Here is a 15211-nt window from a genome sequence, read left to right as displayed (position 1 = left end):
AGAGAAAATTACCCAAACATTTCCCTTTCTGAGGAATATATATGCAAAAGGAATCCTTTTCTCTGGACCAGTGCAGCCCTTTCCCAGGTTATATAGCGTGGTGATTCAAGCATGGACTGTTGGACCAATCTGCCTAACCTAGGCAGACTCTGGGTTGTGACTTATTCTCTAGAAATCTCATTCAGAATGGAGACCCTAACGTTGATGAGGCCCTGCGTGTTCCACCATTTGTGCCTCACAAATCACAAACCAACCACCCTCATGCAACTTGCTTCTGTATTAAGGAGACCATATAGGGCACTTCTGAAGAAAAATGTCCTTTAATCAAGAAATTTTTAAAAAATCTATATCCATTATACATGCAAATGGTAGTGTCCTGCAAAAATACAGAAGGTGTAAAAGTAAAATTTCATAAAGGAAAAAAACTTAATTTACAACTCATATAAAAACTCAATATGCTGTGATATTTCTACTGAATCTATTGCTTAAATGGAAGTCTCAACTTTAACAAGATCACTATTAATGCCACCTAATTGATTGGGAGGGAGGGTCCTTACTTCGACTTCCAGATTTAAATTAATATTGACTGGTTCTTTCTTGTTTTTCTGGGTCTTGATGACCTTGAAGGAGAGAGAAAGAAAACACAGTTAGAACCCAGCAATTGAGACAAAGCTCATCTTACATTTCTCTCTTCTCCCACGTTGCCCCTCCTTGCCATTGGCCACATCATTCACCTTGTCCTTCCTCAAAGGCTGTTTGTTCTTTCTCACCCATCCCATTTAATGCATTACTTTCTTGTGAGTCACAATCCACTCCCTACTATTTTCTTGTGTCTGAAAATAGATATTTCCTCATGCTCAGCGTGGGGACATTTGAAAAGGGCGAAAGTTCCACAAATGGGATGAAAGAGAACAACAGGCATGAGAGAAGAGCTATTTCACCAAGAGCAAAGAAAGCACTGTGGGGAGGTTCTCACTGTGGCGAAAAGGTGGAAGGAGGGTACAACTGATAAGGGATTTTGGGGCGCAATCACTGTTTCTTAGAGAAGAGTACAGGGATCTTGAATTGAGAAACGTGAGAAGAAGAACAATTGATGAACATGTATGTGGCTGTGTGTCTCAATATGCCAGTATCTCTATTTGAATCCTTTATACCTAAATTTAACTTTGAAAATTGTTAACAAGAATCCCACGGCGGACCGCTGCGTGTGCTCCTTTTTGTATAACAGAGTGTGATGTCGTATAGAGTCAACCCCAACTTTCTCCCGTGGGCCAGAATGTGCATTTCACGAAAGTATTGTGTCTTTTGCTCTAAAATACGTGTATTCTAAAACCCTGGAACTTCCTTCAGAATTTGTGCCTGGCAAGAGCTCTATTGAAATCCTCCTCATTAAACTTGTTTTTAATGCTTATTATACATTCCCATTTTCTTTTCACCTTTGTGTTCACTTCTTTTTGTTCACTTTCATGATGTCCTTTTGTCTATGCCTTTGTCCTCACATCTCTGATATTATTAGCTTGTGTAACTGTCTGGACTCTTGAGCCAGACAGCTTGAATTCAAATCTCACTGTCACGCCTTACTAACTGTGCCAATGAGGTCAAATGACTTACTCTTTCTGAACATCTGTATCTATATCTACGAAATGGAAATAACTATTATATCTTCATCACTGCCTATTAAAACTATTAATTGAGTTAATGTACAGTGTTTAGCACATGGTGGTGAGTGATCAGTGTTTTCATTTCATATACATTTAAGATTCTGTATTATTATTTATTTTATTTTAGGCAATATTATCCAAACCCACAACTTGAGCAATCATGTGCAAATTGACAAATCCATATATCTTCAGTAAAAAATTGCTTTTTTTGTCCCATATCTGTTATAGCCACATCTATGTATCTCCAGACTGATGGCTAGAAATTTCTTGTATATCCTATAAAACCAAAAAACAAATACAAAAAACAAACACATTGTTGTCGAGTTGATTCCGACTCATAGCCACCCTATAGGACAGAATAGAACTGCCCCATAGGGTTTCCAAGGAGCGCCTGGCAGATTTGAACTGCCGACCTTTTGGTTAGCAGCCGTAGCTCTTGACCACTATGCCACCAAAGTTTCCTGTATAACCTATACGTATCTCATATTCAACCTGTCCAAAAAAGAATATATTTTCTTTCCCTGGACCATGTTCTTCTACATTATCAATCTAAATGAGTAGTGACACTATCGATCCAGTTGCCTGGATAATATCCTTGAATCATGCTTGAATCTTTTAGCTTTCTTACCTTCATCACTTAGTCACAAATTGGTGATGCTGTGCATTCAAAAATATTTATTTTTCTTTTTTGTTTATTCACACCCTGCTGGTCTTTAGTCTTTTCTTCCTGGATTTTGAAATAGCTTTCTTTGAAATGGCTTTCTGTGTGGTATTGGTAAGCCAACTTTAAAAAAGTTCTGATTGTAGCACTTGCAGATTTTGAAGGTATCAATACTGCCATCGTGGCTGATTTCAAGATGCTGTGGTTTTAACAACTAGCTTTTGGAATATTTAACAATGTGTTCTCTGTAGTTGGGGGATGAGCAGCCTGAAGCTTACCACTGCTTCTTCCTCCAAGCCTACCCTCTCTCTAATACTTCTCTGCAGATAATTGTCAGAAAATATTTTGCTAAGATGTCAAAGTCCTCAGGCATTATTCTACATAAAATCTTTCAAAGATACCTATTTTTCACAGTGAAGTCTCCCTTTTTTATTTGTAACATTAGGCTAAACTATCTGACATTTCATTTTAAACCCTGGCCTCATCTTCCCATAGTCTTGCACATCTACCAATATTTTAGTAGTAGAGAACTCATTGTGCTGTTTCACACTCTTGACTATTTGAATGTGTCATTTCCTCTGTCTAGAATTCTTTCCAATGCCTTTACCTTACCAAGAAATATAGTACCTATTTTAGATTGGTCTCTAAGGATGTGTCAGACCCTGAGATGACTAACGTATATGTGTTATCTCATTTAACATTTAAACAAACTCTATGAGGTAGAAATTTCCACCATTTTAGAGAGAAACATTAAAGCCGTTTCATCAGTATTATGCTGGCATCAGGGTTCAGACCAGGTCTGTCTTCTTCCAAAGTCCTTGCTCTTACGTGAAATTACTTCCCTGCCCTACTAACTTATACAAATATTTTACTATTTAGAAAAAGTATCATATCCCTTTGAAACCTATATGAATGGTATATTGTTAATATCTTAAAAAAAAAAACAAAAACCCTCTTTAAAATACTCTTGCCACCTGCTGGACTTTGCCTTTTTGGGAAACTAATGTTCCTCTACCCAGTTCTTACCTTGATGAAACTATGAGTCCCACTTATCAGTTTCAACTTATAGTCCATCATTCTCAGTTGAAAGCAAAAGAGTCGAAGCTTATCTCCTTCCTCACACATAATATTGTGCCACTTTCTTTTCCCCACTACATCCATCTTTCCTGTATCGTCTTGTATTTCATAGATTGTGCTCTTCTTATTCACTGTTTTCTGCAACAGAAAATTAACATCCGGTTTATGACAACAGAGTGAGTAACTGCCATACGTGTGAGAAAAATCCTCATGAAAGAGTAAGTACAAGATTTAAGACAGTAATGACACATATAGTTGTACAAGGAGCTTGGGCTAGGTCGTCTCAGAGCTTCTTTCTTTTATTTAATCTACTTTTTTAGTTTTCCCTGTTCTAGGTGTTTTTATGCCTGACATTTCTAGAACAATGAGTTTTTTTCCTATTTTCACCTGGTTCCACCTCCAGGGAAGCTATATTCCTTATATCAGCTGGATTTAGAGGAATCATAAATCCTTGGTGTACTTGTTTGACTCCTGTCCTTATGCAGAAATAAAATGACAAATACCACAAGTATTCATTCAGTAGAATATGAATGTATAACAAGAAAGCTTCTAGTAACTCCCTAATTCTTTTTCAACCTTCCCTGTTTACTCGCTCCTCTTTAATACCTTGTCTGCATTGGCTTAGGTCCCTGGTTCACATTCCATAGTGTTTCACTCATCTAAGCCATTACTCATCAATTTTATAATAGCATTTATAAGCATGGTTGCTTAAAAAGAGTGTACAGGAAGCAATGCAGATAAAACTAAGTGGCTATCCTTGAAGACAGGTATATTGGTATTACGAAGCAGTTGGTTATATAAGATTTCAGTTGAATTCATAGCAGTTCATAGACAATATTGGGAATGAATAGATCACCCAAACTAGTATCCTGAATAGAGACATGGACATATCAGTAAAATTTTCTGTGCTTTTTTTTTGGTAACTTAAGAGATTATATTACCTTGCCTTCCAATATCATACAACTTATTATTTCTTAGTTATTCAATAATATCTTCATGGATAAGTGAGTAAATAAACATCAAATAGGAGCAGCACTGAATGGTTAGATAGTATTCCTAATCGCTAATGTATTTGCCTTCTGGAGAATATCAGGCAATTCACTTATTACTTTAACTATTTGTTACAAAAAGAATTCAAGCTTGGTAGGCCAATCCATTATATAAAATAAGTTTATAAAAATTCAAAATAAATTTATGATTTATATAGTTAGGGTGGAGGTCAAGAAGTAAAGTCTTCAGTATGTGAATATTGACCTAGACTCTGTACTGTCCTTGCTCATTGTCCTGAGAATAGATAGTCATAACTGGTAAAAGTATCAAGGTTTCTTAGTGAATCATTTTCAAAGAACTTAGAGATACCTTGGGATGAAGAATGTTAATAGGTCACCTAGACTCATTTTCTCTCAAGGGGTAAGATTTGACTACCTATCTCTAGTCATGAGGGAGTCCTAATTTCCAATGCTTGGTCAATCAGCAAAGCTCCATTTAGCAAGTTGAGACATTTAATTTTAGATGTTAGAAGAGAAAATGAAAAGGACAGAACAAAAAAATGAAACAAAACAGTTTTAAATGATTACCTTATGTAACATAAACAACCCATACACGAATGTTCCTGATGCTTGCTTTTGAAGATTATCGATTTTGGGAGTTTCATTTGCTCTTTTGATGATTCTGACTGGGACCTCAATCTTTTGATCAGGACCGGCTTCAGATACAGATGATGCCTCCTTTATCTCCAGTATTCCTTTGGATTCAGAATAACCTTTTATGACAATGACCCTCTTCGGGGTAAATTTCTCCTTCAAGTTGATGTTGAAAACCTTCACTTGGAAGAATGTATTCTCTGTAACCACTGTAGCATGAAACATCATGTCTTTACTCTCTTCTGAAGACTCAAATTCAAATGCCTCTGTTGCTTTCAGTACCCTCACTACTATTGGGCTATTTGGGAGAGCATTCTTTTTGGTAGCTACCTGATGTTGGGCCTGTGGTCTCTGGTTCTGTGTTAGACAGATACAGGGAAATAAAGTTACAAATTTGAGCATGGCATACAAAGTCACTTTCCAAAAAGGGAATCCTTAATACTAACATTGGGCCCCAACAACCTTTACAGATACCTGAAACTAGGGCTAGGCTAAAGAGGGATTACTTAACAGAAAGGAAAGGATAACAAACTCTTATCGTTTAGCTAGAGCAACTGAAGTGGAAGACCATGATCCTCATAAAGAGCAACAAAGAACAGTGGATGATGACAGCATTATCACGAATAGACTTAAGGGAAAAATTAGAATAAAATAATAAATTCAGTTATACCCTCTAATCATTTAAAAGACCAAAAAGTAAAGAAAAGTTGAAAGGATGGGGGTGAGGGGGGGGAACAACAACCTGAATAGCATTGAAAATCAAGAAAGGGGACCACCAAAAACCACATAACCACAAACATCAAAGTTTTTTTTTTTTCCTTTACTGGTGGGCCTGGGGACATTTTGAGGGTCCAACTCATAGTGCTTCTCCCCCAAAAATAGTGCTCTTTTACAAAAGGTTAGAAAGAGATGTGCTAGCTTAAAATCTTGTCTAAGTAGCCTTAGGTGCAAGCACTGTGGTTGAGCTGTGTCCTCAAACACGAACAGACAACATTTCTCAGTTGCAGAGCAGGTTGATTTATCCTTATCTTCTTTTCTACACAGTGGACTGGGCTCATATGAGTGTAGTAGAATACTTTCATAGAAAGTAAGTTGTCTAATCTGTAAAAGATAGTATGAGGCAAGGGTGGGCCAGACGCTTCCTAGGGACAAGTATGTGAAGCTATGCTAGCTGCCTCTACAGTCCAGAAGTGTGTAGTGGTCTGACCTGGGATATTACCTATGTCACTATGTATATTGAACTTTACGTACATCTGACTTCCATCAATGTGACCAATTCACCATAACACAAGGAAGTATATTCCCAAAAGCAAGTTAATCAGTAGCAATAGACTCAAATATAAGAATCACAATGCTAATAGTTAAATAGTTTCAAATTGACAAGAAAGTTACAGGACCCACAGGAAAGAAATTACACAATTTCTCTGAAGGACATAAAAGGAGTAGTGGACACAAGCATGTTCATTGCAAAGAGAATTGTGTGATAGGGCATATGAGGAAGTCAATCAACAGGGAATTTATGCTCAAAATAAATTTTGGTACATCCCTGAAGTTAAATATTATACAGCCACTGTATAATGGTTGGAAACCCTTGTTACATAGTGGTTAAGTGCTATGGCTGCTAACCAAAAGGTTGGCAGTTCATATCTACCAGGCACCCCTTGGAAACTCTGTGGGGCAGTTCTACTCTGTCCTATAGTGTTGCTATGAGTCAGAATCAAACTGATGGCAACAGGTTTGATTTTTTTTTAACATAATGGTTTATATTTCTATTTATGGGCTTCGGAAGATGGTACTGATATGTTAAATTAATAAAACCAGTAATAGAATATTGACCATTTTATGACATCATTTTGAGAAAATATGTGTATATATTTATGAAGGAGAATATATACAAAAATTTGATAATAACTGGATGGTTGTATTTCAAATAATTAACAATTATTTTTGAATTGATTGGTTATTGGTTAGTTTTTATTATTTCATTGAATAAACGTATTTATTGAGAGCCTTCTGTGAGGCAGGCAGTGAACGAAACACTGGGATAAAAGGGTTCACAGGGCCAACAGGGTAGCACTGCACTTAAAGCTCATAGTCAGGTGGGGAAGACAAAGATTTCTTAACTACAGTTCTCACATCACAAATGATAGAAAAGAAAATAATAAGCTCTTAAAAAAGTGAGCAGCATGAAGAATTCACCTATTCTGCATGGGGTCTGTAGGAGGATTCAATATTAAGATATCAGTGTTGGGATTCAGTGGGGAAAAGGTTTGGACAAGTTAGGAGCTTTTCAGCTTAGGAAACATGGTGTGTGAAAACGCTGAAGAAGAAAGGTGCAGGGTGTGTAGAAGAAACTTGTGTATATTGGTGAGCAAAGGGAAGCAGTGTGAAGGAGACTTGAGTGATAGACAGTGAACACACTGCTGTATTCAGCTGTATATTATGATTGTTAAATATCCCTCTCCCTCCTGGGGACAACACAACACAGAAAACTTCTTAAGGTCAGAAGTAATGTCAACTTCATCAAGTAACCCTTGTAGAAGCCAAAGATTAAAAAGCAGTGAATTCTTTATATTTACATATATAACCCAAAACCCCAATGCTGTCGAGTGGATTCCGACTCATAGCGACCCTATAGGACAGCGTAGAACTGCCCCACAGAGTTTCCAAGGAGCGCCTGGCAGATTTGAACTGCAGACCCTTTGGTTAGCAGCTGTAGCACTTAACCACTACGCCACCAGGGTTTCAGTCATTTATATATATACATGCACATATAATTAATTAATTAATTATTGGCATTATTTTTAAGTAGAACATGAGATCAGAATTTTGAAATTGTCTGCTATATTTTTGGTTGATGAAAATGAAGGAAAATAGGAGCACAAAGAAAGTACCTCAGGTAAAGACATGGAGGATGGAGTATATGATGAGATCTTGGGAGGTAGGGGGTAACCCATGGAGGGTGGAGTAGATGATAAGGTTGGGAAAGGTGGGAGGTGACCCATGATGGCAGATGTACTGGCTCCAGATAGACAGGGAGACTGGATCTGCTTCTCGGAGACCTTCTTCTTTTTGATTCCAGACTTCTCTTTGGTTATGTTCTTCCTTTTCTGAAAGTAATTTAATTTTTTTTCTTTAATCATTTTGAGTATCAAATGAAACAGAACACACTTTTATTACTGTTTAGCAGGTGTACTTATACCTCCAAATGTTTTCCCTGGGAACTTGAGGAAGTGCTGCCCACTCTCTGGCTAATTGTGAGAGGTGGGCACAGAGGGTATCATTAAATAGAGGGAAAGTTATACACATGAGTCCTCCAATGATCTCTGTGGTGGGATTTAACTGACTTGAAATAGTAAATCCAGGTTTGTGCAAACATGAGCAAAACATCTTTCCAATCTGATTCTCCCGTTACCACAACTTTGTAGTAGGGATGATGATGTCATACCTATGTCATAGTATTTACATTTATAAAGTATCTAGCTCATTCCCTGGCAAGAAGGAGATGGTTAATAATTATTCAATTTGTAAATCTGAATCTTGACAGGAAATTAATGAAGAACCAAGAACTTGAATTGGGAGAACAAATGGAAGAGCCATAAAAGGAATTTGTTCTGTGGGTCCGCAAGTCTGTTTCTCTTCCGCAATCTTACCTGGCCCCCAGGAGTCTCCTCCACTCCTACAGGTGTCAGAGCTTTACTTGTGGTGGGTACAGGTGTGGCTGAATCCGCTTCTTCCTGCCTGCTCTTTTTCGCAGGAGTTGCTTCTTTTGCTTTGATTTTCCTTGCAACTGATGCAGAAACAAGACAATGAACAGGGAAACTGGTTTAAGATAGATGAAACAGTTTTACGACTGTTTCCCCTCAACACCTACTTGTGGGTCTAGGTATGCTTTTGTTTACTTTTACTGCTAATGCCCAGCTTGGCTGAAAAGTGAACAGCAGTCACAACATTGACACAGGCACTGTCTCATGTGTCCTCAATGGTTTCCTTCATGCCCCAATGTGATGAGCATGTCCATCCCATCTCTGGACTCCCATGCACGTCAGTCAAATCCCTTCCTGACACTGATCTATCATTTCCTTTAAAACATCTATTGTTTTACTGAAACAACCAAGTGTTAAGAGTTGCCTTTGGCTTTTGAAAATCTGTTTTGTTTTGTTTTGTTTTTTTAACCCATGATTTTATAAGAGGAAAATTCCTTTAAACCTCTAACAGGTAGGTGTTCATATAAGTACTGCCTCATCTTCATTACTAGAGAGGATAATATGTGCATTGATTGGTTAAATGTAAATATATAAGATGAAACCACGATTTTGCTATCTTATTTGTTGTGTTTAAACGTACTGATGTACTGGAAACCTTAGTCTCTCTCATTAACTCCCTCTGCCTTTTCTTCTGTACCTGAACTCCAAATACATTCTCCAAAATACAACAATCCCCTTTATAGAAAAGGAAATGGCTTAAGTTGTCAAGTAGATGTCATCTGAGATACCACCATTATCATGGCTACTGATCATGAATTGGAAAATGGATGTTTCAACTCTGACCAAGAACCCCCAAAAAACAAAGAACGGTTCTATTCAAATTTGAGGAGGTTTGAGTAGTGCAGTTGTGAAGAAGTTTTCCTTATTACCTTTTGACTTCTCTGATCTGAGAGATTTAGCAAGGTCTTTAAGTTGCGGCATATCTTTGAATAATTCTATTAGTTTGTCCACAGAGGCAGCTCCTCGGAACTTTTCCTCCATCAAGTCTGCAATCTTAATTCTATCATATTCATCTTGCATTTTTTTAGTCAGTTGCAAATCACGGGCTAGTAAAGACTTAATTGTATTAAATTGATAATCATTAATGCTCTCTAATCCTTTCAGTAGAACAATTTTCTTGTATTCAGCCGTCATCTCTCAAGTTATGGCTGAGCCTACAAGAGAAAAATGACATAGAGCGTTACACATTTATACAGAAAGTTTAAAAGACTGGACATTCTTGTGTGAGTGAGTGGTCCATGTCAAAGTGTTGGCCTCAGCGTGAGTAACAAAAAGGACTATAATCACAAGACGCAATATTGTGGAAAATATGTTGAAAACCACTGCATTAGGAAGCTCTAAGAAATTCTTCCCTATTATTAATGATAGTCGACTTGGTTCAGGGGCGTATGTGGTAGAAGGAGGTCTGGAAATAGGCAATTGTTCTGATATTTAGAGAAGGTGCAGTGTAGTGTCAAAGTCACCAGTTTCTTTTCCCATCTTTATTAGGCCTGGGCCCTGACCTTTAGTGTCAGCCTGTTGGCCCCTGACTCTTCGTACACCTACTCTGATGGAAATAGCTTATGTGCAAAACGTGCTGCAGCCTGTCTTTCTATATGACTATGCTTCTGCCATGGTACTACAGTTCCATACTGGGGTGGGTACCTACCCTGTCCATTAGGCTCTTTTTTTAATCAGTTTTTATTAGAATTTTCTTTCCTTTGGGGTTAGACTCTGTCCTCTGTGTCCTAAGTGCACATAATACCATCACTTTGTTAGGCTCCATATCATTGTCACTTTGCTGCTCCCTAGAGTCAGAATCAACTTGATGGCAATGGGTTGTTTGTTTTTAGTTCAGGATTGCAGGATTTATTGGTCTGCCTGGCTTATTATAATAGTTGCTTGATTTTTCTCCTTAAAGGTCCAATTCAATAATCAGGTTTTTTGTTTTGTTTTATAAATACAGCTAGTCACCTTTATATAAAACCACAGGTCTATCTGACTTGAAAATTTTCAGTATTTCTCCATTTTCTTTATGAAAAAACCCTTCCTCCCTAATTTGGTTTAGAAGGCCTTGAAAGGCCTACAGAATGTGAGAAACATTCTGATAACAATATATCTGATAAAAGTTTAATATCCAGAACACATAGAGAACTCTTACAGCTCAACTACAAAAAGAAAAACAATGTGATATAAATATGGGCAAATGACTTGGATAACATTCTTCCAAGGAAAATATACAAACAGCCAATAGACACATGGAGATGATCAACATCATTAGTCGTTAGGGAAATCCAAATCAAACGTGGTTGCAGCAGTCCATCGACAAGAAACTGCCAGAAATGCAAGCTGCATTCATAAGAGGACATGGAACCAGTAATACCATTGCTGAAGTCAGATGAATCTTGGCTGAAAGCAGATAATACCATTGCCATGGATTGAATTATGTCCCCCCAAAAATGTGCGCGCCAACTTGGTAAGGCCATGATTCCCAGTATCGTGTGGTTGTCCTCTGTTTTGTGATTGTAATTTGATGTTGAGAGGATTGGGGTGGGATTGTAACACCACCCTTACTCAGGTCACCTCCCTGATCCAAGGTAAAGGGGATTTCCCTGGGGTGTGGCCTGCACCACCTTTTATCTCTCAAGAGATAAAAGGAAAGGGAAGCAAGCAGGGAGTTGGGGACAGCATACCACCAAGAAAGCAGCACCAGGAGCAGAGTGCCTGAGAAGCTCCTTGACCATGGAAAGATTGAGAACAAGTACCTTCTTCCAGAGCCAACAGAGAGAGAAAAACTTTCCCTGAAGCTGACTCTTCGAATTTGGACTTTTAGCCTACTTTACTGTGAGGAAATAAATATCTCTTTGTTAAAGCCAACCACTTGTAGAATTTCTGTTATTGCTGCACTAGATGACTAAAAAAAAAAAACTAAGACAACTGTAAAGATGTTTACCTGTGTTTTATTGACTATGAAGACATTCGACTATAAGGATCATAATAATTTATGGATAACATTGAGAAGAATGGGAATTCCAGAACACTTAATTGCTCTAACGAGGAACCTATATATAGACCAAGAGGCAGTCATTCCAACAGAACAAGGGAACGTTTCGTGGTTTAAAGTCAGGGGAGATGTGCAGCAGGGTTGTGGCAGGAGAAAGATGTGGCAGTCAGTTCTATAAAGATTACAGCCTTGGAAACCTTAGGGGACGAAAGTAGATAGCTCTACCCTGTCCTATAAGGTTGCTATGAGTCAGAATCAACTTGAAGGCAGTGGGTTTATTCAATCTGTACACTGAGCAAATAACCTGAGAAGCTGGATTATATGAAGAAGAACATGGCATCAGGATTGGAGGAAGACATATTAACAACCTGTGCTATGCAGATGACATAACCTTGCTTGCTGAAAGTAAAAAGGGCTTGAAGGACTTATTGATGACGATCAAAGACTACAGCCTTCAGTATGGGTTGCACCTCAACATAAAGAAAACAAACATCCTTACAACTGGGCCAATAAACAACATCATGATAAATGGAGAAAAGATTGAAGTTGTCAAGGATTTCATTTTACTTGGATCCACGATCAACGCCCATGGAAGTAACAGTCGAGAAATCAAAAGAAGTATTGCATTGGGAAAATCTACTTCAAAAGGCCTCTTTCAAGTGTTAAGAAGTAAAGATGTCACTTTGAAGACTAAGGTGTGCCTGACCCAAGCCATGGTGTGTTCAATCGCCTCGTAAGCATTAGAAACCTGGACAATGAATAAGGAAGACTGAAGAATTATTGATACCTTTGTATTACAGTGTTGGCGAAGAATATAGACTATACCGTCAGGTGACAGAAGAACAAACAAATCTACCTTACAGCAAGCGCAGTCAGAATGCTCCTTAGAAGCACAGATGGTGAGACTTCGTCTCATGTACTTTAGACATGTTATCAGGAGGGACCAGTCCCTGGAGAAGGACATCATGTTTGGTAAAGTAGAGTGTCATCCAAAAAGAGAAAGACCCCTAATGAGATGGATTGACACAGTGGCTGCAACAATGGGCTCAAGCATAACAACGATTGTGAGGCTGGTGCAGGACTGGGCAGTGTTTCCTTTTGTTGTACAAAGAGTCACTGTGAGTCGGAACCAACTCAATGGCACCTAACAATAAACGTAACGACAACAGTAGAGAACTCCTACAGCTCAACTACAAAAAGACAATGTAATTTAAAAATGGGCAAACAACTCTGACTCATAGCAACCCTGTAGGACAGAGTAGAACTGCCCCATATGTTTCCAAGTAGTGCCTGGTGGATTTGAACTGCCGACCTTTTGGTTAGCAGCCATAGCTCTTAACCACTATGCCACTAGGGTTTCTGAATATAATATAGCATGTGGTAATGTCTGGTTGACTAATTGTGAAAAATGATAGTTTTCTCAACATGGCTTTTCTGTTTTCCAGTATCTTTGCTCAGTATACTGACTCAGGAAGCCAAATATAAGTGATAAGAGTTTAGACTTTGGAGTTCAAAAGACCCTGGCTCCTCATTTGGCTGTACAGTAAAATACATACAATTAGGAAATAAATTAGTGATTTGTAAAATAAGATTGAAAATTCTCACACAAGGAATTAAGGTAGAATTAAGAAATAGAATATATATAGAATATGTAAAAGAAAATTTAAGACATGTCAGAATGGAAGCTAAAGTGTCAACACTCATACACTTTTAGTTGCCAAAGGAGAGAAAACCAAAATTAAAAAAATATTTGAAGAAATAATGGGATTCAGTTCTTGGAATTAAACTAACGTGAACCACCTCAGATAGATCAGGCCAATACAGTGCCAAATAGGAGAGTGAAGAAAAAATCCACAAGACACAATGTAGCCAAACTGAAGACTCTCAGAAAGGAAGCCAATCATCTGAAAGCTTTTAGAGAAAAAGGGCACGTTCACCACAAAGATTCAAGAATCAGCTGCCCAACAGCAAAATTGCAAGCAGGAAGATAATGGAGTAATTATCTCATTTCTACAATTTTGAAACTCAAAAGACTTTTGAAACCAAAAGATTTACCTTTTGTGAGCTTGGTAACAAAATCTATTAGCAAACTAAAACCTGATCTAAGAGAAGACAATATATAATTTTTCTTATACTACTGTAGTGTGAATGTTCATATGTTTTGCTAAATAAGTTTTATTGCATTTAACTTGGGTGTAAAGACTTAGACCCTACCTGGCCGTTTACATATGGTGCCTGCATTAAATAGCCTTTCTGAAATTGCTCATATTTGTATGTAGTCAAAATGGCATTTAATTATGAGGGCCTGAAAACCATTCTCTCTGTATTGAAGGCCACAGAAGATTTGCAACACAAAAATACCCACCAAACACTCTTTTGGAAGTAGTATTCGACAAGAAAATAAACAAATAAAGCTAAGAAATTCTGCAGGGTCAAAGGTAGGCAAAAGTGAACAACGAACTTAAGTCTGTCAATGCCTTGTAAAGCAACAAATCCCAGAACAAAGAGAAACAAAACAAGAACATGGTTGGGTGGAGAGAAGGAAACAAGTGGATAGCGTGTTTATTAAGTTACTTTTTCCTCATGGAGAAAATAGAGACAGGAAAGGAAAAAAAAAAAAAAACTGAAGAAGAAGGGGAAGGAAGCGTAGAGTAAGTGTTACAAACTGAAATAAATTAGAATGGTAGAAACCATTTAAAAAAACAGCAATCAACAGAACAGATAATGGATTAAATCTGTTATGAGACAAAATTTTTCTAATTGGATTTTTAAAAAAAGCTTATATGTGGTAGACAAAAGGTCATTCAAAAGCTAAAAAAAAAAAGTTGGAAAATGTGTTATTATGCAAACAGTAATTCAGTGAGAGCACTTTGTATCAGAGAAGCTTTAAATAGACCTTAGGCCATAAGAGTAGCTTGTTTTGCTCTACAAAGAAAACTAGTAGAAGGTTATGCCCTTTTTCTCTAGAAGCTTTCAGATGATTGGCTTCCTTTCTGAGAGTCTTCAGTTTGGCTACATTGTGTCTTGTGGATTTTTTCTTCACTCTCCTAATTGGCACTGTATTGGCCTGATCTATCTGAGGTGGTTCACGTTAGTTTAATTCCAAGAACTTTATCCCATTATTTCTTCAAATCTTTTTTAAATTTTGGTTTTCTCTCCTTTGGCAACTAAAATGATAAATGTCAAAGTCCCAGTAAAATATAATAGTTCTAAATATTCATTTCCTGTAAATAACAAAAGTATACTCTTTATTATTACTTTATGTTAGTATAAAAAGTTTGTCTCTTCTCTAGCTCTTCTTTTTCCTACATTTATAGTCATATATTTATGTATATTTACAGAAAGTTGAAAATATACCAGAAAAAACTGACAGAATGGTAATCACATTTTGAAATTTCAGCTTATCTCAATTACAGAGC

General features: G+C 37.4%; 1 protein-coding gene across 3 annotated transcripts in view; it reads right to left on the bottom strand.

Moving 5' to 3' along the window:
• The window catches only part of LOC100662124 (myeloid cell nuclear differentiation antigen-like), a 64214-nt gene that overhangs the window by 47013 nt on the left and 1990 nt on the right, over positions 1–15211 (bottom strand). For all 3 annotated transcript variants that reach the window (XM_023554148.2, XM_010594862.3, XM_064282774.1), the window contains exons 2-7: positions 9679–9963; positions 8696–8832; positions 7937–8152; positions 4977–5399; positions 3349–3537; positions 558–620 (exon numbers count right to left, since the gene is read on the bottom strand). In XM_023554148.2, the coding sequence (XP_023409916.2) occupies positions 558–620; positions 3349–3537; positions 4977–5399; positions 7937–8152; positions 8696–8832; positions 9679–9943 (1293 nt within the window). In that variant the 5' untranslated portion in view covers positions 9944–9963. The remainder of the gene's footprint in view (positions 1–557; positions 621–3348; positions 3538–4976; positions 5400–7936; positions 8153–8695; positions 8833–9678; positions 9964–15211) is intronic.

This window comes from Loxodonta africana, chromosome 3 (genome assembly GCF_030014295.1).
Source record: "Loxodonta africana isolate mLoxAfr1 chromosome 3, mLoxAfr1.hap2, whole genome shotgun sequence".
Lineage (NCBI taxonomy): Eukaryota > Metazoa > Chordata > Mammalia > Proboscidea > Elephantidae > Loxodonta > Loxodonta africana.
The sequence above is the reverse complement of the archived record's forward strand: the minus strand, read 5'-3'. Positions and strand labels throughout refer to the sequence as shown.